The sequence below is a fragment of the Chenopodium quinoa genome, unplaced genomic scaffold (genome assembly GCF_001683475.1).
Source record: "Chenopodium quinoa cultivar QQ74 unplaced genomic scaffold, ASM168347v1, whole genome shotgun sequence".
In the NCBI taxonomy this organism is placed as follows: Eukaryota; Viridiplantae; Streptophyta; class Magnoliopsida; order Caryophyllales; family Amaranthaceae; genus Chenopodium; species Chenopodium quinoa.
In genome coordinates this window covers 9,408,205-9,430,129 of record NW_018742418.1, presented here as the reverse complement: position 1 = coordinate 9,430,129, position 21,925 = coordinate 9,408,205, and the positions used below count along the sequence as shown (strand labels likewise).

The window sequence follows — 21,925 nt, the reverse complement described above, 5'->3', positions numbered from 1 at the left end:
CTCCTCTTAGACTGCACGCCCGCTCCTTCGCGCTGGACAAAACTGCTCGGCTTCAAACGAACATAACTCCCTCGTTTTACATCAGAATTGAGCATATGACCTGTCGTTGGAAAGCTCTTGAGATAAGCTTTCATCTCCAATTAGAATCACTCAGAAATGTTTTGTAGATCAAAAGATATAGGCGTTTGAAGTTCGATCTTTGCAAATCAAGTGCACATTTCTTCATTACTTGTTCTTTTATGTTTTATATTTCTTCAGCCTTGAGCAATGAACTTATCCAAGTGTTCCTAAACATAAGAATAAACCAATAAAGTTTAATCTAATGCAAGAAGCAACCAAAAATATGCAAGTAAAGCCAAAATTGATCAACAATAACATTTCACATGCAAACACGACAAATGAAATAAAACCTTATTAAAACCAAGTAAAAATATATCAAAACAATGAAAAACTAACTAGAAACTCCTAAAAAATAATGACATAAATGACACTTATCAGTGGCCGAATATTTTGAGCTTCCATAGCTCAAATTTTTAACCCCTTATGTAGAATTTAGGAAATTATTTTATTTAAGGGATTAAAAATGATTGTGTAAATAATATATATTGTATAAAATAATTAATTAAGAGAATATCAATTATTCACTAAATAAATTAACGAAGAAAATCAGATTTTCCACACTAGAAAAATCCGAAATCCTTAGCTAATCATTAGGAATTTTAGGACCTAAAATATAATTTTTTTTAATTAAATTATCCAAAATATATTTAAATAATCCGGTTTTTAAAATAAAATATATGGATAATAAATCTTATCCAAAATTCAAAAATAATAACTAAGTTTTGAAATACTTTTGGCGCCAAAATTCAAATATCATTTTGGCTCCAAAATTAAAATAGTAAAGTAAATTACTAAAATACCCTTTCTAAGAAAATAATAATTAATTAATTAATTAATTAGAAAATATGTTCAAATATACGAGATATTACAGTCTACCCCCCTTAAAAGAAGTTTTGTCACGAAACTTAGCCCAAAGAGATACAAAAATCATTTAAATTATTGGTTCATGCACATGCTAACTCGACTCCAGACTACAACTGACTCAAGAAAGACTCAAAATCACTTAAAAATGACTCGAAACGCAAACGTGCGAAACTCTATCGCCTTTACCCCCCTTAAAAGGAGTTACACCCCCATAACGCAACCACTAACCTTAGTCAAAGAATCCTGGGTAACGTTTCCTCATATCAGCCTCAACTTCCCACATAGCTTCCTCAGTTTTATGGTTCGACCATAACACTTTCACAATTCTCACATCCTTGTTCCTTGTGCTTCTCACTTTAGAATCCAGAATCTTCACTTGTCTTTCCTCATATGTCAAATTCTCATCTATCTCAATGGTTTTCGGTTACAACACATGTGTCACATTAGGTATATTGACTCACATGGAACACATTGTGAACCCTTTCCAGCTCATTAGGCAAATCCAACTTATATGTCACTTTTCCCACTTTCGGAATGATCTTATATGGCCCTATGTACTTTAGGCTCAGCTTTCCCTTCTTCCCAAATCTCATCACTATTTTCATGGGTGAAATTTTCAACAAAACTTTTTCACCTACTTCATATTCCTCCTCCCTCCTTTTCAAATCAGCATAGCTTTTCTATCGATCTTGGGCTTCCTTTATCTTCTCTTGGATCAAATTTCACTTGTTTCACCATATCTTCAATCATTTCAGGCCCAAGTACCATTGTCTCACTTATATCACTCCAGCAAACTGGGCTTCTACACTTCCGACCATACAAAGCTTCAAATGGTGTCATTCCAATGCTTGCATGATAGCTGTTTTTGTAAGAAAACTCTATCAAATTCAAGTGGTCTTCCCAAGACCATTGATACTCCATCACAGATGCTATCACTAGGCGAAAAACACCAATCCCCACCGGTTCAAACCACACATCCCCACCGGTTTTGAACCGCTCTTGATTTGGGGGGTGCTAAATCCTCAAAGATTTCCCACCGGTTTAAAACCGGTGGCAAAAACAACTTTTCCCACCAGTTTTGAAGTGAACCGGTGGCAAAAGTGCTGAATTATGTTATAGATGGAGCACTTTTGCCACCGGTTTTCAAGTGAACCGGTGGCAAAAGAGCACTTTTGCCACCGGTTTTTTCAATGAACCGGTGGGGAAAGTGCACTTTTGCCACCGGTTCACTTGAAAACCAGTGGCAAAAACCTGTTTTTTTTTTTTTTTTTTAAATATTTTTTTTTATAATTAAAAATAATTAAAAATCTGCGCATCCTGTATTAATTCTGCCATTAAAATATATTATAATAATAATTATTATTATTACCCGTATTATTATTATTATTATTATTAAAAATACTAATAATATAATAATTTTTACATTGGAATAATAACAACAATTATAAATATTAATTAACAAACCCAAAACTAGTAAGAAAAACAAGCTACCAGCAAACCAAAAACAAAAAAAAAAATAGAAAAAAAATACAAGCTTCTTCCTGTACACTAAAACAGCAACGCTTGTTTCTCTTCCTCCTTTTATTTTCCACCACCTGAGAACACCAGAAAAACAGAGTGTAGTAAAATGTAAAGGAAAAAAACACTCAGAAAATTAAATAGGGGAGGGGTACGGAGGGGGGAATTACTCTCAGTTTTATCATCATCGAGTAATTAAGGGACTCTTTTTACTGATGCCAAATTTCGAAATGGAAACAAGTGATTTTCTTAGCTTCATTAGCAACAACTCAAGTGACAACTACATTTAGGAAACAACTCAGGCATCATCTCAGGCAACAAATCAGGCATCATCTCAATCAACAACTCAGACATCATCTCAGGAAACAACTCATGAAACAACTCCGGCAACAACTCAGGCAGGAACTCAGGCAACAACCCAGGCAACAACTCAGGCAACAACTGAGGCAACAACTCAGGCAACAACTGAACTCATGCTTCTTGGTTTGCTTTTATCTGACCAAGTTGTGTTAGGTTGGCTGTGCACCAGCCAAACCAATGGCACAAATCACACCACAATTCAGATTTTGCAAGGCAGAAAGAGCTGAATTCAGTTCTATAAACTTTTATCTTCAATTTCCCACTTAGATTCTGAACTTGGAGCTTGACTTCCTGAGAATAAAAGAGGAAAGACATCTTGGCTCTACACTACAAACCAGTTCAGATAACAGCAATGCATAACAGTAATGTATAATCAGACGCCTGACCAGACAACAAATAACATAAGCTTTCTTCAAAAGTCAATATCAGAAAATCATATTGCAGATTAATCAGAAGATATCTAATTTAAAATCCAAGATTGTAACCATAATATTCTCATTCTGCAAGCTTTCATTATACAATTCCTAAGCCTTGGACAATTAAAAACACTCAGAAAATTAAATAGGGGAGGGGTACGGAGGGGGGAATTACTCTCAGTTTTATCATCATCGAGTTATTAAGGGACTCTTTTTACTGATGCCAAATTTCGAAATGGAAACAAGTGATTTTCTTAGCTTCATTGGCAACAACTTAAGTGACAACTACATTTAGGAAACAACTCAGGCATCATCTCAGGCAACAAATCAGGCATCATCTCAATCAACAACTCAGACATCATCTCAGGAAACAACTCCGGCAACAACTCAGGCAAGAACTCATGCAGGAACTCAGGCAACAACCCAGGCAACCAAAAGAGGGAAAGTAGATATAAGCCATACCAAATCATATGCCTGGACAGCCAAAGCAACCTTTTCATCAGCAATCCTGACACTGTGCTTCTGCTCATCATGTGCTTCATCTGAGAATCTGATGCCGGATGACTCTGGTGTAATAGAACCAGATAGCAATCTCTGCTTAATATCTTCTATTTCTTGCTCGCAGCGCTGTTCATTCTGCCGCAGGATTCCTATCAAGACAATACCAATGGCCAAGATGCCCCCGCCCAAAAAAAATAGAATGCAGTTCAGGTTGGGAACTTTTTCTTGTCTTCTCTAAGGAATGCAGAAAACAAGAGCAGAGACAGATAACTTGAGCAATCGATATAGTAGGGAGGAGGAAGTAATAATTTCAAAGTCTAGAAGCTTGTTTTCTTTGAAGAAATGCCTAAAAATAAGAGCAGAGACAACTAACTTCAGCAGGTAATGAAGAAGGGAAAAGGAAGCAATAAAGTCAAAGTCTGAAAGTAAGACTATTAAAACACAGTGACTAACAAACCTTGTAAACTTTTGTCAAGCTCGCGTAGCAATGCATATTTCTTCTGTAGGATATTTGGAAGCAACTCAAGATCTGCATAAAGTCAACGTAAAACTTTTGCCAACAACTAATATAAACAGATTACACTGTCAACAAGCAACATCGCTAAACAAATGCGAATGCCGGACACGAGTAAGCAATGCACAGACACAATACACCAAATCCACAGAAGCGGGAATCACAACCAGCATCAATAGTAATTAGTTTGTAATGAACATTACTGAAATAGATAGCTCATTGAATTGTTTGCAATTCTTTTAGCGTAAATCAAATAAATCATCCGTGGTGCTGCTCCAACGCCTTTCGACAATGCTCATGGCTTTGATTTTCATTCTTATATCGCAAATTCCTTTCGAAGAATACTGCTTGGTACTCACTAACCACCACCCTTCACCCCCAGCCCCCCAAATTTCCCAGAATTTATCTAATTCTGCTATGTCCTAATTTTGGGCTACCAGTGAAACTATATTGACTACAATTTCTGACAGTGGTGAGTTCAATGTTCTTTGCAACTACTTCCTTGTGAAAATTTACAGGCTAAGCATCAAATAAATCAAACGGAACTTAAAAAACCCATCATATAATTGAAAATGTTGAAGCAGAAAAATCGCAAAAATTATTAATATTAAACAACACGAATCAGTTTCTCCAGCCATCTTCAACAAATTTCGAGCAATGTTATATCAATTAAACCCAAAATTTCAAAGCATTTAACATGAATAATTGGACCAAAAGACCAAAATATAATGCAAAGCTAAATAACCCAGAAACCCTAACCTCGAATTTCTGATTTTTGGTTCGAAATTGATTCAAATTTGTTGTTGTTGAAGAAGCACGCACATCAAATTGATTCAAAATAGACGAACCCAGAAACCCTAACCTCCAATATTGTAGAAAGAGAGAAGGAAAAGGACATCGAAAGAGAGAAGAAAGGAAAGGAAAGGGAAAGTGGCGGTTATGGAGAAGGAGATCGAAGGAGAGAAAAGGAGTTTGAGGAAAGTGCTGAGAGAAAGCTCAGAAGCCCCTTCAATGGAGAAATTCGAGTACGCTTCAATGGAGGAGAGAGAGAGGCAGATGAGAGAGGAGGAAAGATCGAGGAAATGAAAGAGAAAAAAACAGAATATCCGGGTTTTTTTTATTTTACAATAGATTTCCCACCGGTTTGTGTTGAACCGGTGGCAAATCTCTTTTCCTTCTTTTTTTTTTAACAAAAACAATTAGGATTTGCCACCGGTTTATCAGGAACCGGTGGAAAAAGTGATTATCCAAAATCAACCCACTATTTTTCCCACCGGTTTTTAAGAACCGGTGGCAAAAGGGGGGTGCCTTTTTCAATTTTTCTACTAGTGTATTAACATATCCTCCAATGTCTGAATGGTTCTTCAGTCTGACCATCCGTCGCAAGGTGAAATGATGTGCTTATTAACAACTTCATTCCCATCGCCTTTTGCAAACTTTGCCAAAAGTTAGACAGGAATCTTGAATCTCTATTCGAAATAATATCTGTGGTTATCCCATGGTACTTCACCACAAACTTCACATAAGCTCTTCCCAACTGATCCATAGTCCAAGTACTTCTCATGGGTATAAATGCTATTGATTTTGTCAACCTGTCCACTATTACCCAAATAGTGTCATTCTCTACCTTGGTCTTAGGCAATGCTCCAACAAAATCCATTAAAATCGAACCACTTCGACTTTGGCACTTCCAAGGATTGGACCTTTCCTTAAGGCCTATGATGCTCAATCTTCACTTTCTGACAAGTTAAACACTTGGCCACAAATTTAGCTACTTCTCTCTACATATTGGACCACCAAAAAGTCTTCTTCATGTCCTTATACAACTTATCCCCTCGAGGATGCATTGAAGACGGAGAAATCGAAGTTTATTGCTCTAGGATTGATGTAAGTATGTTGGACATAAAAGTCAATCTGGAACAAGTCTAGAGAACCAAGGTGAAATCCAGACAGTCAATGAAATTAGAGTTACTGACTTGTCAGGAACTCAGAGACTGTCAGAGTTCTAGAACCTAATAGGAACTTAAGTATGCATGTCTTTAAAAATCGGTTTTAATGATATATATCTTTACCGAATACATGCATATCTTTTAGAGATTTGGTTTAATTGAATAAAGATATTTATTTCTAATGAACCCCTTTTGGAAAAAGATAAGTTTGTTTAGAAAGTATTTTTACTAAAATATAAGTTTTAAATAAAATCTTATTTTATGGTAAGTATATCTTTTTATTATTGACAGAATTTATTCTTAACAAAAAGATATATTTTTGGAAAACTTATTTTTAGAAAATATCTTTTAAACATATCTTTTGATAAAACCTATCTTTTACGAAAAGAATAATTTGGCTATACTATATGCTCATATGTATTCATTCAAAGTTGAGGCTGACGACGTGCAGTGGTCGTGGTTAATGGTTTCATCCTTCACCACGAAGCTAAGTCAGTCCTCCCAGTCAAAGTTCCGGTCAGGGTTTGATTTCAGTTCGTCCAGTCAGTTTCAGACAGATCTCGAGTAACATATTAGTTTTATATCTCGTTATTCATTTATATATATTTAGAGTTATTATTCTTTGAGATCTTGTAATGGGAAAATGGTTTTGAGTGTTTTATGTATTGGGGTGTGAAAGTTCGTGAGGATTCTTGTTATTAGTATTGTAAGAGTGCAAAGTGTGAGCTTATAGTGTGGCCGTGTGAGCTTCTGGTGAGAAGCCGAGTGAGTGGCACTCTTGGAGTACGGTGTGGAATCTAAGTCCGGGACTTAGGTTGGGTAAGATAGGGTCTTATCGAGTAGCAAGTTCAGTCAGGAACTTGTGAGAAAGGTGTGATTGTAATAGGTTGTAACTAGGAGTATTTGACCTATTATAGTGGATTGGTTTGATTTGAAATCCCTTGGAGGGTCAAGGTTTTACTTCCAGTTAGGCCCTGGATGGTTTCCTCGTAAAATCCGCTTTGCATTGTCTAAGTTCCTAACAGCAATCAACTTTATATTCCGTCAAAATTAGGTACTAAGGAACATACTACAATTCACCCCCCTCTTATAGTATACCATTCAAATAACAATCACTCTCCATAACAACTTTTCTATAGCCCGGCTCCATAGCAGCTTGTAATCCAAAGAGCATTGCTTTGGCCTCCACAATTTCTAGCGTCCAGCGGTCCTCCAACATCCACGCCATCGCAGCACACGCCATCGCCATCACCCACCCAAACTTCCCCCTACCACCCCCCCCCCCCCCCCCCGCGCACAACAGCACCCACACTCGACCCCAGACCCTCCCACGTTCCAACATCAACATTGACCTTAACCGCACTTCCCATAGGAGGTTGCCAACGCTTTCGAACAATAGGTCGCGCCCCCACCGGACCATCTTCTTTTTGCTGCAGTTCGGCCATAAGCTTCGTCACATAATTCATCAAGCCACAGGGGTCACAAGCCTCCCCTTCAAATAACCACTTATTTCTTGTTGTTCAAATAGCCCAGCAAATAGTTATGAAGAGACCGTGCTCCTTTCTTGGAAAACAATCCATCTTAGTCAATGCTATATCCCTAAAGCTCCTAAACACTCCATCCAAATTATCACCCATACCACTCTCATCCCAAATCAGCCTCGCAATCACACAATCACGAAGACAATGAAGCTCCGTTTCGTCTGTCGCACCACATATGCTACACATGGGGTTCATACTCTCCACTCTCCTCTTCAATCCCACCATAGTAGGAAGAGCCCCACAACAAGCACGCCAAAAGAAGATTTTAACTCTTTTAGTTTATCCACCATTTTTTTTAACTGTTAATCACGCATCAATTTTACATTATTTACTACTTTTGGAAAAGTTACTTTCAGAAATTGAATTAGTATAGTTTGCACTTAAACATTTATTTACTTAATAATAGCTACTCCCTCTATTTCTTTTTCTTCTTTATGATTTAACTTATATGGTCAATTTCTTAATAAAATAAATAAATAAATTCGACTATAAAATCTCACTATAATTACAAACTACTAGATCGATCTACCTTCACTAGTCAAACAAAATAACTAATCTAACCATTATTAGTCAAACACTGATTGCCAAACAAATCATCGATCGATCTAGAAAGATATTGGGAAATGGGTCATGATCTTATGGATAATATTGTACTTCGTATTTACTTTTTGGTCCATTAAATTAACACTCTAACGTGGAAGAAAATAAAATGACATGGGAACCAATGTAGGATTCTTGCACCGTTGTCCATATTCTAGGCCCATTGTTTCCTGAGTATTTTACGTTTATTTGGTTATGTTCAGATAATTAAAACAGGAGAAGAAGGAGAAAGGAGAAAACCTAGACTCGTAATATCATGAGAGAATATAAGAATATTTACTGTGCCTTTCTCATTGATTAAACATCAATATATATACAAGAGTATACTAGAGTTAGGGCTAAGGATACATTAGTAAAATACAAACTAATAATATACACTATCTAGATTATTTACATAGTCTAACAATCAATTTACAAGAAAAAATCATGTTTGTATTTTTCAAGATGGACTGTAAAGTTCTTTCATAACTAAAGATACTTGTATATAGTTTTATGTAATTAATTAGCCCTTTTTTTTAATCAGTACATTCATAATGCATTAATAATATAACATAGTCTCCAAACAACAGGGAGGTAATTGATCATTGGTTTCATTTTATGCAGATAGATAAAACATCCATTCTTGGTGCAGCAATCAAACACATGCGACAAGTTAAAGAAAGATTAAAGATAATAGAACAAGCAAATGCTACAAAACCGAAGGAACCCGTTGCCGTTGTTGTGATCAAGCGACCAAACTTAATTTTTGATAACAATGAGACTAACTCATCAACATCCAATGAGAGTCCCTCAAACAGATCCTATTGTGACCAACCTCCTAAATATCGAAGCCCGGTTTAATTTTCGAGCAACAATATCCTTATTAAGATTCAATGCGCGATGAGAAAGGGTATTCCGTTAAAAATCATGAGCGATCTCGAAATGCTATCTCCTTCCATGAAACAATGGATATCACCGTTCACCATCACCGCCCAGGTATATAAAACTATAACATCCTTAATTAGCTAGCTTGGCCTTAACAATTTGTTTTAATTAGATGATATTATATATATTAATTATTTAGTTTAATTTGTCATTAGAAATGCTCCGTAAGACATTGATATTCCATAGAATCTTTTGTGTGTTGGCAGATGGAAACAAGCTTCAATATGACACCACAAGATGTTGTTCAGAGTCTAGCTACGTTTGATCTTCATGCAGTTAGCTCTAAACTTGGATCTTTATTGAGGTGAACTACGATAAATTCTTACTAGTAGACATTTTGTTTAATTTTCAACTAAGTTGTTTTCTTGAGGGATCTATACAACACTCATGACCTTGTCTTGATAGATCTGAAGTCATGTAAAAGGATCCGCTCAACCAAAAGAGCTTTGTTTGGTTTTATACTCCATTAATAACATTCCAAAATTGCTTGTAATGATTACATGGATGGTGAAATGGAACTTTGATTGATTTTGGAGATTACAATGTGGTAGATGTGAAGAAACCCAAACGGCATTATTTAATTCCTTTTCCTTCGTAATAAACAATGAAGCTTATCAAAGAGTTTAGTGAGTTCTGAAAGGATTTGATGAAAAATGTAGTTTTCTAGAACTTATCAAAATGATCTATACATGTATTATTTTTTTTTTTTTTTTTTTTTTTTTGAAACAAATCTATTAATTAATTAAAAGTCATACGACATCTACAAACGAAAATACATGTATTAAATTTACGTGTAATCAAGTAATATCTTGATATTTTTTGTTAATCCAAAGAGAATATGCAATGTTGCTTGATAATTGTTGTTATGGTAAAAAAAAAAAAAAAAAAAAAAAAAAAAAAAAAAAAAAAGATACAAAACAAATCTAATATGTATTTTGATTACCTACACTTTGAAATATGTGTTGCGAATTTGCCATATGTTAGTAAAATTAATAATGGAAAATGATAAATCAATAGTAGAGGAAAGATGGAATTGAAAAGATATTTCAATTCATTAATTGCATAAAACCAAATGAATACAAAACATCACCGTAGCTTATATAACAAAGTTAATACCAAACAAACAAAGCTAAATAATCGGAAGCATTACTCCACTACTAGAATAACAAAGTCACGTAATTAGGCCACTAAACCCTAACTACACTGATTAAGCAAGATTAGGAACAAGAAAATATCTTAGAATCATTAAACAATGTTGCCTTAATTTCCATATGAAAGGAATTCAATTCGAACCTAAGACCTTTCTTTGGTTATCTCATGCAATTGCTAATGAGCCACTTTGAAGCTATAGCGTTACCAAGAATTCTAACCAAATCTCTTACATTCTTGTTAAAGCCGCTTTCCATCTGCAAAAAATTGATATAGGAAAAATTCATTAATTGGATTTGAATATAAGAAGAAAAAAAAATAAAGATGTCAAAGGGGAATCACCTGTGCAACAATGGTAACGTGTAAGGCTAAGCTCTCAAATGGTACAACACTAAAATTAGTAATGGTCAAATCTTGGTTGTCAATCTCTGCGAATAACTTTGCCAAAATACCCTTCTGCTTTTCACACAAGACTCTTAAGAGAAGTGTCTTCCCCATTACCTTTACCTGAATTTCTGGAAATGAATCATCACCGTTTCCACAATAATCATCCACAGTCGACGAAGAAACGTTATCATCACTACTGCCATTGTCGATTATCAATTTTGATTTTTTGACAACTGCGACGACGGACTCCATGGTACGCTTTGCTATCACACTTTCAAGTACCTTTACTTTCTCTTGGAGTTCCTTCATATGTTTGATTGCCTCTCCTAACACTGTTGTTTTATCTATCTGTATAACATTATCACAACATACATATAGTTCATTTATATTGCATATTGGTTAATTAAATTAAACACTATAAGTAATGTTGACTTTTGACTTAAGTAATGTTGTACAGTATGACTCATTATTATGCACAATGACAGAGAGTTACAGGCAAAAAAAAAAATGGGCTTAAAAATCAGATCAGATGACAATGAGATGGAATAAATTAAAATGAGCACCTTCTTAAGGCCGGGAAGAATGGCAGAGAGTGAAATGAACATATGCCTGAGTAATTGACGACGCTTCCTCTCGGCCATAATGTGATCTTGCACTTGGCTTGGCCGTCGTTTCCTCTTGGCACCAGCGCTACTCACTGCTTGCTTCATCGTCGTCTCTTTCTTATTTTCCCTCGGGGACTGATGAATGTTTCCCTCGGGGAAGGCCGGGACGGTCGTAGCGAAGATAGGATAATAAGGGAAATCGTTACCAAGTGTGGCTGCGAGTTGTTCTTCAAAACTTGGCTCCATTGTTTCACTTTGCTGATAAGGGTTGTTGATTAAACTAGGATTATTTGGATCCGTTTCCATTTTCTACGTCAAATATTTCTCAATTATTAATTCAATGCGGAGTAATATATATGTTTCCAAACTTCAACCATATGCCTATCTTACTATACTCAAAACTTCAATCAAGTATCTTAAATTACGATTATCAAACGTATTTTTTTATTGCCAATTATTGATCTCAGAGAAAAAGGGCAGTATCATTTATTACTAGCTCTAAATTCTATAAGTTAGGCAATTCAGAAATCGAGAATAAGTTACATACTGTGACTTTATGATTATTAAATAATGCCGCTAATTTGTATGACGTACAAATGTTCGGATAACCATTCATTTTTACAGTAATACAGTAGTAGTAAAAGAAAATGATACGAGTAATACATTAATACAACAACCATCACCTTTTGATTTTTGGTTTATATACTTATATATAAGAAGATTAAAAAGAATTAGTCTTTTCTGTGTAGTCAGATTTGTTTATTTATCTGATTATATATCTTCATTTATTAATGATGATTGATAACTATATTATGTTCATAAGAGCTGAGTAACTCCAATTTACTATGCTGTGAGTCCAAAAATTTATTTTGCTAGTAACATTAATTAATTTTTTACAAAAAAACCTCATCTATTCATTCAAATAAGAAATTTTCTTTTCTTTTGATGATTAAAAAAATATATTAACTTTTTGTAAGCTAAGAACAACATCATTTTTCCACGGAAGTAACTATATTAATCTTGGTGTTTCCGTTGGATCAACATCGTAACCTCCACTACTCAATAAATATACGTAAAGTTGTGTTACACTATCAATTAATGGTATTGGTGACTTCGTATAAGATCATAATTCGTAATATCTAAAATATATATGGAGTTAAAAATAAATTCATACTTGTATATTTCTTCGACAAAAAAAAAAAAAAAAAAAAAAAAAATGTAATAAATAGCAAGAAGAAAATGTACACTCGATCCAAATTAGCTATTAGGTTATAATTTCAGATTATATTAAACAAAGCAACATGCGATGCGATTATTACAAGTAATTAATTATATATTGAGATCCAGAGTAGTAAATTGATGAGTAGAGATTTGCGGTGTTACCAAATCTGCTAACCATGCTTCCATAGTCATAGTCGAAGTTGATGTTTCCACTTCTAGTGATGGAGCTCTTCAAATAGAGAAAGGAAAAACAAAGAAAGAGTAGATTGACAATTATAGTGTTTGTACGAGATTAAGACTTAAGTCTTTGGAGTCCTTTAATTTATAAAGAGGGAAACTGCCAAATTATGTACGCTACTTTCTTCTTTTGTTTTGTTTTATATGTTTACTTATCCTTCATTCGTATTTTTTTACTAGCAAACGTAATTTTACTGCTAAAATACTTTTGTTTTGTTAATCGTTTATTTTAATTGATGGTTGAACGATAATATTATAGGTTATGGAACTGTGAAGATATCAAAAGGGGCTTCTCAAGAAACCTCCATTGATCAGTGTTTTTGCCACGTGTTAAACTATTAGTAGAGTGACTATTATATTACATACCCACTTCCCTCTACTAGATCTAATCTAGAGTAGTTTTTCGATCCGAGCAATGCTCCGATACGGTCAAAATGGTTATTTATTAAGAGTATATAAATACGCATGCTGAGACACGACGCAAATTAAATTATTATTTCATCCAATTATATATGTGAGTAAAACTTATAGTAAAAAAATTGATAATATGAAGTATATATACATCATGACGAATTCAAAAATATATTATAAAATATGTGTATTTTTTATAAAGTAGTAAAAGAGTTAAGTCAAAACCATTACGTAAATAATGAAAAAAGTCAAAGTGTAACATACACTTATAAAAACGGGGGGAGTAATACTAATAATAAAATTTCTGTTTTTCAATTGATGCTTACTCCTTAGCTTTGTCTTGCTAAACAATGTTTTGATTTAGAATGTGGTCGGGTTATCTCACAATAAATTATACTCCCTCCGTCTTTAAATATAGTTCTCATTTTCATTTTTGTGGTTCTAAATATAGTTCTCCTTTTCTTTTTTTTTTTTTTTTTTAACATTAAATATTCTTTGAAAATCACCCATTTACCCTCAATTTTTTTTATATTTATTAGGTGAAGTGCCAAAAATACCTTCTCAGCTTTGTATAATCAGTGTAGACCATTGAATTTTTAAAAGTGAAATGATGATTCAATGCAAGATACTTTCTATTTAAAGTCCAAGAAAATTAACAACCATCCGTAATAAACTAAATATAAAATAAAAATTATAAACCATCGATTCATTCACACAATCGCACATGCTGACATGCATAATCTTATCATACTTCTCGCCCTGCCTATAACTTATTATTGTACATTATTACTAAAATATATGGAGTAGATCTTCCATTTTTATAGAACTTTGATGTAAAATAATTTGATATACTATTTGCACTTTGATTTAGGGTTGTTAGGTTGAGAATATTTATCAAAGGGAATAGGAATCAACTGCATTCATTCCCTATGTTGATGTTTGTTAGGAAATTTTTCCATTTCCTTTACCCGCTCCATTCCCCAAAATCTATTCAAGTTGATTCCCCACCTCCCTAGGTATTTCCATTTCCATTCCCATTCCTTAGCCACCACCACCCTCCTACCTACCAAAACCATCAGAAAACTCAGCCGCCGCACCGTCGCTCCTCCCCCCACCATTCGCTGCACCTCGCTGCCCCAGCTCCCCGCCCCTCGCACAGCTCTCCCCTCCCTCGAAAAACCTCCCCCAGCCCCGCAAAATCCTAGAAACCATTCCGACTTCCCGTAAAACCGTCGGCCGCCCCTCCCCCACCCTCGAAAACCATTGCATGCCAGCTTCAATATAATTCCACCATTTGAAGAGCAATTCCAGTGAGAGAGGTAACAACATCAATTTTAAGAGAAATTCCAGTGATAAAAAAAAATAAACATCAATTTTAATTATTTTAATTCTGCAATACAAACACATACACAAGTTATGGAAAAATCAAATGTATTCTGTCATTGCAATAGAAGGCCAGCTAGTGCAAAAAAAAATTGAGATACACCATCATAGCAAGCCATCTGCAGCATATATATTTCCACCATTTGAAGAGTCATTCTAGTTACTTCATTAGACAAAAAAAATTAAAATAAAATAAATAAAATAAAGGGAACAAATCAAACTATGATCCAGATATTACTTTAGGTATAATTTTCGCTTTTACATCAACCAACTCAATCACAAAAAAATATTTTAGATTTATAATTTTTAGTGATACAATATAAGCTATTTTTAGAACTTCGGCAAATATACTCTATTATGAATTTGAATATAAGAATCAATTTATATAACATCATTGACCGGTTCAATTCGTATATTTAAGTTTAAGTTGAATGCATATAATTAGTATAGAATTTAATCATAATAAAAGATATTATTTGCATATTAAAATGTATACGGAGTATAATCAATCTATATTCCTACTCTTATCAATATTAAAATTACATCACATTAATATATTTTCTAATATCTCTATCAAAAATTTTTTATCTGTCACAAGTTATAGCCTGCATGCTTACATTATTCTTTATACACCAATTCAAAAAAGAAAAAGTAAGTAATACTAATAATATAAAAGATTTTCTAAAGGCGTGGTCGTTAACACATAAAAGATACTTTATTAATATAAATTCTAGAAAATTAAATGAGAAAGCTCATATACATACGTTAAGTGATTAAGTTTTTCTCCTAAATATTTTTTTCTTTATTAATATAATTGCATGTGCTTATTTTTCATTGGTTAACCTTAGGTGACTAAGTTATTAACCCTAGGTGATTAAGTTTATGTTCCCCATTTAATTTTTTCATCAACCGAAATTTTTACTGGCCTCCAATCACCAAACGGTGGTGTTTGGAAACTTAATCAACAAAAGGTGAAAAATACCAAAACTTAATCACCATTTGTTGGCTAGACTCCGAACTTAAAACTATTTAAGTAATATATTAATTAATTATCTAAGCTAACGTCTGTAAGTTTTATTTTTATAATAATATTAACTTTGCAAAAAATTTGTTTTCAAAGATACATATTAAAGATTTAAAGAAATACTCCTTTAGTTCCATTATAATTGACATGCTTGACTTTTTCATATAATAATCTTGACCATCTTTTTTTGCATGCTATCACATAAAATAAAATATTAATAAGTTATCGTTGGATTTAGCTTAATGTGTATTAGTAGAATATCAAGAAGTTACTATTATTTTTACTAATACATAAGTAAAGATGGAAAAAAATCAAACGTATCAATAATTACTGTGGTACAAGCACTAGATTATGGAACAGAGGAAGTAGTAAAAAAAACTAAATGAATAGTACAAATTTGACATTGAATAGCGGTTGTATGGTTCCTCCGTTCTCATAAATTCTACTCATTGATCACTTTTCATTTTCATCTATTTTTTAAAGTTCTATTCACTTTTACTTTTTCCATTAATGTCAACCTTTTATTCATATCCTTCCCACTTTTTGTGACCTAATTATATAAATTTAACAATTCTCTACTCTATACCTCTCTCTCTTCCTAATAGTAAAAGTACTCACATAAGGTCCTTATTTTGAGTTCTTATTTTTAGTTGTCATATATTGTAGTACCCCGTATTTTAATACGAATTTTTTAATTAATTAATTAATTATTATTTTCAAAAAAAGGTATTTTCGTATTTTATTTTACTATTTTAATTTTGGAGTCAAAAATGATATTTGAATTTTGGTGCCAAAAGTATTTTAAAACTTAATTATTATTTTTGGATTTTGAATAAGATTATTATCCATTTATTTTATTATAAAAACCGGATTATTTATATATATTTCGGATATTTTAATTAAGCAAAATTATATTTTATTATTTAATTGAGAGGTCTGAAAATTCCTAATGATTTGGCTATGATTTTCGGATTTTCCTAGTGTGGAAAATCTGATTTTCTTAGCTAAATTATTTAGTGAATAATTGGTATTCTCTTAATTAATTATTTTATACAAAATATATTATTTAAACAATTATTTTTAATCCCTTAAATCTATCAAAATAATTCCCTAAATACTACATAGGGTGTCCGAAAATTTGAGCTATGGAAGCTCAAAATTTTCGGCCACCTTGGTGGATTTTTGGGTGAATTATTTTGGTAATTTGTATTTTTAATTATCTCCCTTAAATCTATTATTTTCCTTAATGCTTATTTCCCATCCTCTAAATATTTGATCATCTTATTTCCATACCTTTTATCATCCTTGATTATTCCCCAAGCAAACTCCTTTTTCCATATTATTTTTCATGACAACATACTTTTCTTAATTTTATTATTCTTAGTCACCTTATTATTAAACTTTCCATAATTCTTAAACTCTCTTCTCCAAGTAGTTTTCTTAATTCTTTTTACCATAATTTTTCCTACATTCTCCTACCATAATTCTTGCATGAGCTAGCCTATAAATACCCCTTGATTCATGGCTAAACACTCACACCAAAACTCTCTAATTCTCTCTTAATTTCTCTCTAATTCTCTTCCTTTCCACTTGTTCTTGCACCAACCACCACCACCAAACACCACAACCACCACCTCCGGCTGCCACTTGCCGCCGACCACAGCCACGACAGCCACCAATTTCCGCCCTTGCCGCCATCTTCTTCTCCCCTTTCCCTTGGTTTTCTACCTCTTCTTCTTCTCTTCTCTTATTTAATTAATTATTATTATTATGGGAAATTTATAAAATTATTATGAGTAGTTTTAATTAAATAAAATCAGATTTTTAATTCAAGTTATGAAAAATAATTTAAAAGGTTCATGTACATATAGTTGGGGGTTTTTAATTTAATTGTTGTGATTATTTGTTAACCTTATATTAATTAAGGTTATATTTATTTGTAGGGTGTGTTTGATCGAAGTTCTTGAAAGTTCCTTTTGTTGCTAGCAAGGATCAAAGATACGTTTAGGTGGCTAGATACCTTTGAAATTGATTGGATTGAATAAGCATGTTTTATATGATTTTTATGATGATTGAATTATGATTTATGAAATAAAAGCATGTTTTAAATAATTGGTTTTGATAAATAAATTGGAGGATTGATTTTTCATATCATGTTTTGAATAATTAAAATTATTTATTATGTTTAAAGGGTTTGATTTTAAAAGCATGAGGAGTTAAATAAAAGGAGTTTTGAATTATATTGGAATTCTTGAATTTGAAAAGGATTTATTGATTTATTATTATTTTTAAAGTTTTACAAGCATGTTGATAGCAATCCCACTATGCGAATTTGGTTGATAAGATTTTGGACTTCGCATGACCAAGTCTTTCCTCAAGAATAGCCTTGAAATAGTAGGAAACTAGCTTGGGGGGGTGTGTGTATACTTGGGTGAGGAATTGGATTTTAAAAGAGGAATTGGTTTTTATTAATGAATTATTTGAAATATTGAATTATTGGAATTGGTTTTGAAATTATAAGTTTGGAATTATTGGATTAACATTGGGATTGGTTTTTAAAAACATGTTTGCAAATAAATTGAGTTTACTTATCTTGCACTTATCGTACTTAGCTTATTTTGCTAATCCGTATTTCCTATTTGTTTTGGTTCATCCTATTTACCTTATTGGTAACCAGTGTTGACTATTTTCATGTGGAGTCAATATTTGAGCATATGGGACTCTCGGGTTGTTCTTCACCTAGATTAGGAATGTTGGTCCTTGTTTATTTATGAGTACTCATGACAGTGGTTCTATTTATATCTATTATTAATAAAGAAAGAGTTTGAGTTTCCGCTGCAAGGTATTGGTTTTGGTTAGTAGTTTTGGTAGCCTTGCGTAATCACGCGGCGGTAATATGCCTAAGTCTATCTCTACGGTATAATTATACGTATTATACTGGTATTTTTGTAGAGGGAGATTTGGGGGTGTTACATATATGGTAATTAAGTTGAACTTTAAAAAAATGGAGGTAGTAAAAAATAAAACTAAAGAACATGATCCCCAAAAGAACATAATACTCCTTCCATCCCTAATTTATGGTCTCCAAGAAACGTCTAACACGCTTGTATCTACATTTTCATAAAAATTACTACCTTCATTTCATATTATTTCCAACGATTTGATATAAAATGTGAGTATAAAATGTCTAATCGCTGCAAATAATATGAAACGGAGGTAGTATAAAAAGTTGATATTAATAAAATATACAATGACACGAATCCAACAAGATTTCGCATAACTAAATTATTTCTTATACATTAACGAGAATTATTTGTGGTCAAAGTTTTTAGGATTTGACCCATATATTTGCAATGGGGTAAAATAAAAATTAGAGATGAAGGGAGTAATTATTTAAGCAAGTGAACATGAACCCAAAAGTACATATCATTCAAGTACAAAAAACATTTTAAATCTACATACATTAGATAACATAATTATGTAACGTTAAAAAAAATGATAAAAAAACATAGAATAAAAGAACATACGACTCAAACACAATCACGCAAAAGAACATATATCTCGGGCTCAAAGAACACGTAAAATTCTATTTTTAAAAAATATAGCAATATCATTCATCATAATTAGATGAACATCATATCTTCAACCTCATTTAATTAAATAACACGAAATTTAAAAAAAATTACAAAAAACTAAAATAAATCAAAAGTTACCTTTCTTTGTTTTTCAATTTATCTCCCTACTATTAGATCTATTGGAACAACCATATCGACTCCACAATTGCTTTGAAATTCATAAATTGTCTTTCATTAATCTCTAGCTAAACAGGTGAATTTTCTTTCACTACAATGACATATATATACTTTAAATTGCTTTTTCTCCCTTTGAAATTCGCAAATATAAAGCTACTTTACAATTTTGAAATGGAAATTTAAAACCTAATTTTTTTTTTTAAAAAAAAATAAATCTTAAAATAAAAAGTAGATTTTCTTTTAGGGTGGTGGGGAGGGTAACCATAGTAGTCCATAGCCAGCATGGACAAGGTGCATGATCTAATTTGCTCACAACTCTGCCCGCAGAGAGATAATTTCTGCGCATTTCTAATATTGCAACAAAGAGAAAAATACAAAATTTAAGATGAAAAGAGAGATAAAGAGAAATAAGGATAGGGAGTAATGCAATGAGAAGAGAGATTGAGAGAAACATGTCCATATATATGATAATATTGCAATAATATTTGAGAAACTTTTTAAAATAATGGTAATTGTTATTGTAATATTAGCCTAGAGAAATGGAGGAAGTTTTTTTTTTTTTTTTTTTAAAGTTTCATATGTGGTTGGCCGCACCAGGTGATTAGGATTACTTGGTCAGGGGTTACTCAGTTGGTCAGGGGTTATAAGAGTTACTTGATCATCAGGGGTTACTCGATCAGTCAAGAGAGTTACTTGATCGGAAAGGGGTTACTCGATCGATCAGGAGTTACTCAATTAAGGGTCGGACAGGGGTTACTCGGTCGGTCAAGAGAGTTACTCGATTGGTCATAGGTTACTCAGTTGGTTAGGGGTTACCCGGTCAGTGTTTTGGTGTGTGTCGGTCAGTCATACATACAGAAAACGTGCTGATTTTGTAGTACTTTTTAACCTCCTAATTCGAATTTTGTGCTATTCATATATATCATTTGGCTAATGTTATTGAATTATTCATAAAATTAAATATAATCATAGAAATACTTTGTTAGAATCGTCTTATTAGGGCACTTCAAAAGATGAGGACTATCTATTTTGTAACATTGTGGCTTGTTGCAATGTATGTAGAAGTAGACAAAGACATTGATATGACGAGTTGGTGAGTGTTTAATACCCTTTATTTATAAATAAAAAAATCAGAGCAAAAAGGAAATAAAATTAAAATAAATAAACAAATTTAGAAAAATAAAGCAAAACTAAAAGAGATTGCCCTTGCGTTGCACGGGGGTTTCTAGAAGAGCCTCGAGAGGGGACGCGAGACAGTTCTACATGCTAACTCCTTTACATCATCATTCTCCTAAAACATGATAAAACATAAAAGTGTGCTTAATCGTAATTTTCTCCCTTTCAACACTTTCTTTTTTAAGTACTCCTAAAAATTACTCGTAATTTTCTCTGTTATACTTATATTATCTGAATCATTTATCATAACTTTTTTGTTTCTAGCAAAATTTGTAAATTTGTGTTGTTTTTATGAATTAAAAGTAAATAATGTATTACAAATATATGATTAAAAAAAATGAATGGATATAAAATAAATAAATATAGTACAGTTAGTACTTGGTTAAGTAAAAGAAAAAAGGAAAACTTTAATACAAAGTAGATAATGTAACATTAAGAAAAGTAGGATAATAAAAGTTATGTATCATTTGCGGATCTTGATAAAAAATAAATAAATAAAAAATATTGGAGGAGGCAAGTATAGAATCTCATCCTTTTGTTCAAAATTAAAACACTTGCCACGCACAACAAACATAACCTTTTATATGTATTTATTTTGCAATATATTGGTGCGTGATACGTAAAACTTAATAACTTCAAAAGAAACCATCCTTTATAAATTAGAAGAACTTCTATATAGAATATTGATAGAGTATAAAATACATTATTTAGCCTCAATCATCTCTAATACCATGTTAGAGGATCAATTCAACTAAAAGGTTAAACTGATGGTTGGGACCTAAAAATATGTTGCATACTCTATTAAATATTTAAGTTGAACGTTGTGATCTGATACGAAATGAGTAATTTATAATTTTATAACTTTTATGTTCCCTGCATTTCATAAACTTCTTTTTTGTTTAACAACATTTACCAAGATAAATTTGAAAGTGGAATTTTTAAGTTTTAAAATTAGAAATAATGTGATTGTAAAATACTGTAAATTTAACATATACTACGATGTATATTATTAACTATATACTACCTCCATTTTATTTTATTTTCATTTTTTTTCTTTTACACATCTTCAAATTAAAAAAGAAAAATTCTATTTGATTGTTAAGATATTTAATTATATATTTGTAAAAGTTATTATATGGTAATTTTCTAAAAAATGAGACTGAGTCCAACAAGACTTCACAACTAATGCTACTTTCATAAATAATAATACGGAGTAGTTTTTAAACAATAGAATAACTATTTTTTTTTTTTGTTTCCTTAAGTTTTATTCGTC

At 32.4% G+C, this 21,925-nt stretch overlaps 1 protein-coding gene across 1 annotated transcript; it reads right to left on the bottom strand.

Annotated features, from left to right (window-relative positions):
• Positions 1-10,004: 10,004 nt before the first annotated feature.
• Positions 10,005-11,783, bottom strand: LOC110707468 (transcription factor bHLH18-like). Its single transcript, XM_021885481.1, has 3 exons — positions 11,407-11,783; positions 10,799-11,191; positions 10,005-10,713 (listed from the first exon to the last, which is right to left on the bottom strand). Exons 1-3 carry the CDS (start codon positions 11,752-11,754, stop codon positions 10,618-10,620), a joined length of 837 nt encoding a protein of 278 aa, XP_021741173.1. The 5' UTR covers positions 11,755-11,783; the 3' UTR covers positions 10,005-10,617.
• Positions 11,784-21,925: the final 10,142 nt, after the last annotated feature.

Bases quoted from the DNA above. Each gene is read 5' to 3' on its own strand.
- LOC110707468 (XM_021885481.1), bottom strand. From the start codon at position 11,754: ATGGAAACGGATCCAAATAATCCTAGTTTAATCAACAACCCTTATCAG. The intron at 11,192-11,406 runs GTGCTCATTTTA...AATGTTATACAG, and splicing joins TTCTTCCCGGCCTTAAGAAG to ATAGATAAAACAACAGTGTT. The intron at 10,714-10,798 runs GTGATTCCCCTT...AATTTTTTGCAG, and splicing joins ACGTTACCATTGTTGCACAG to ATGGAAAGCGGCTTTAACAA.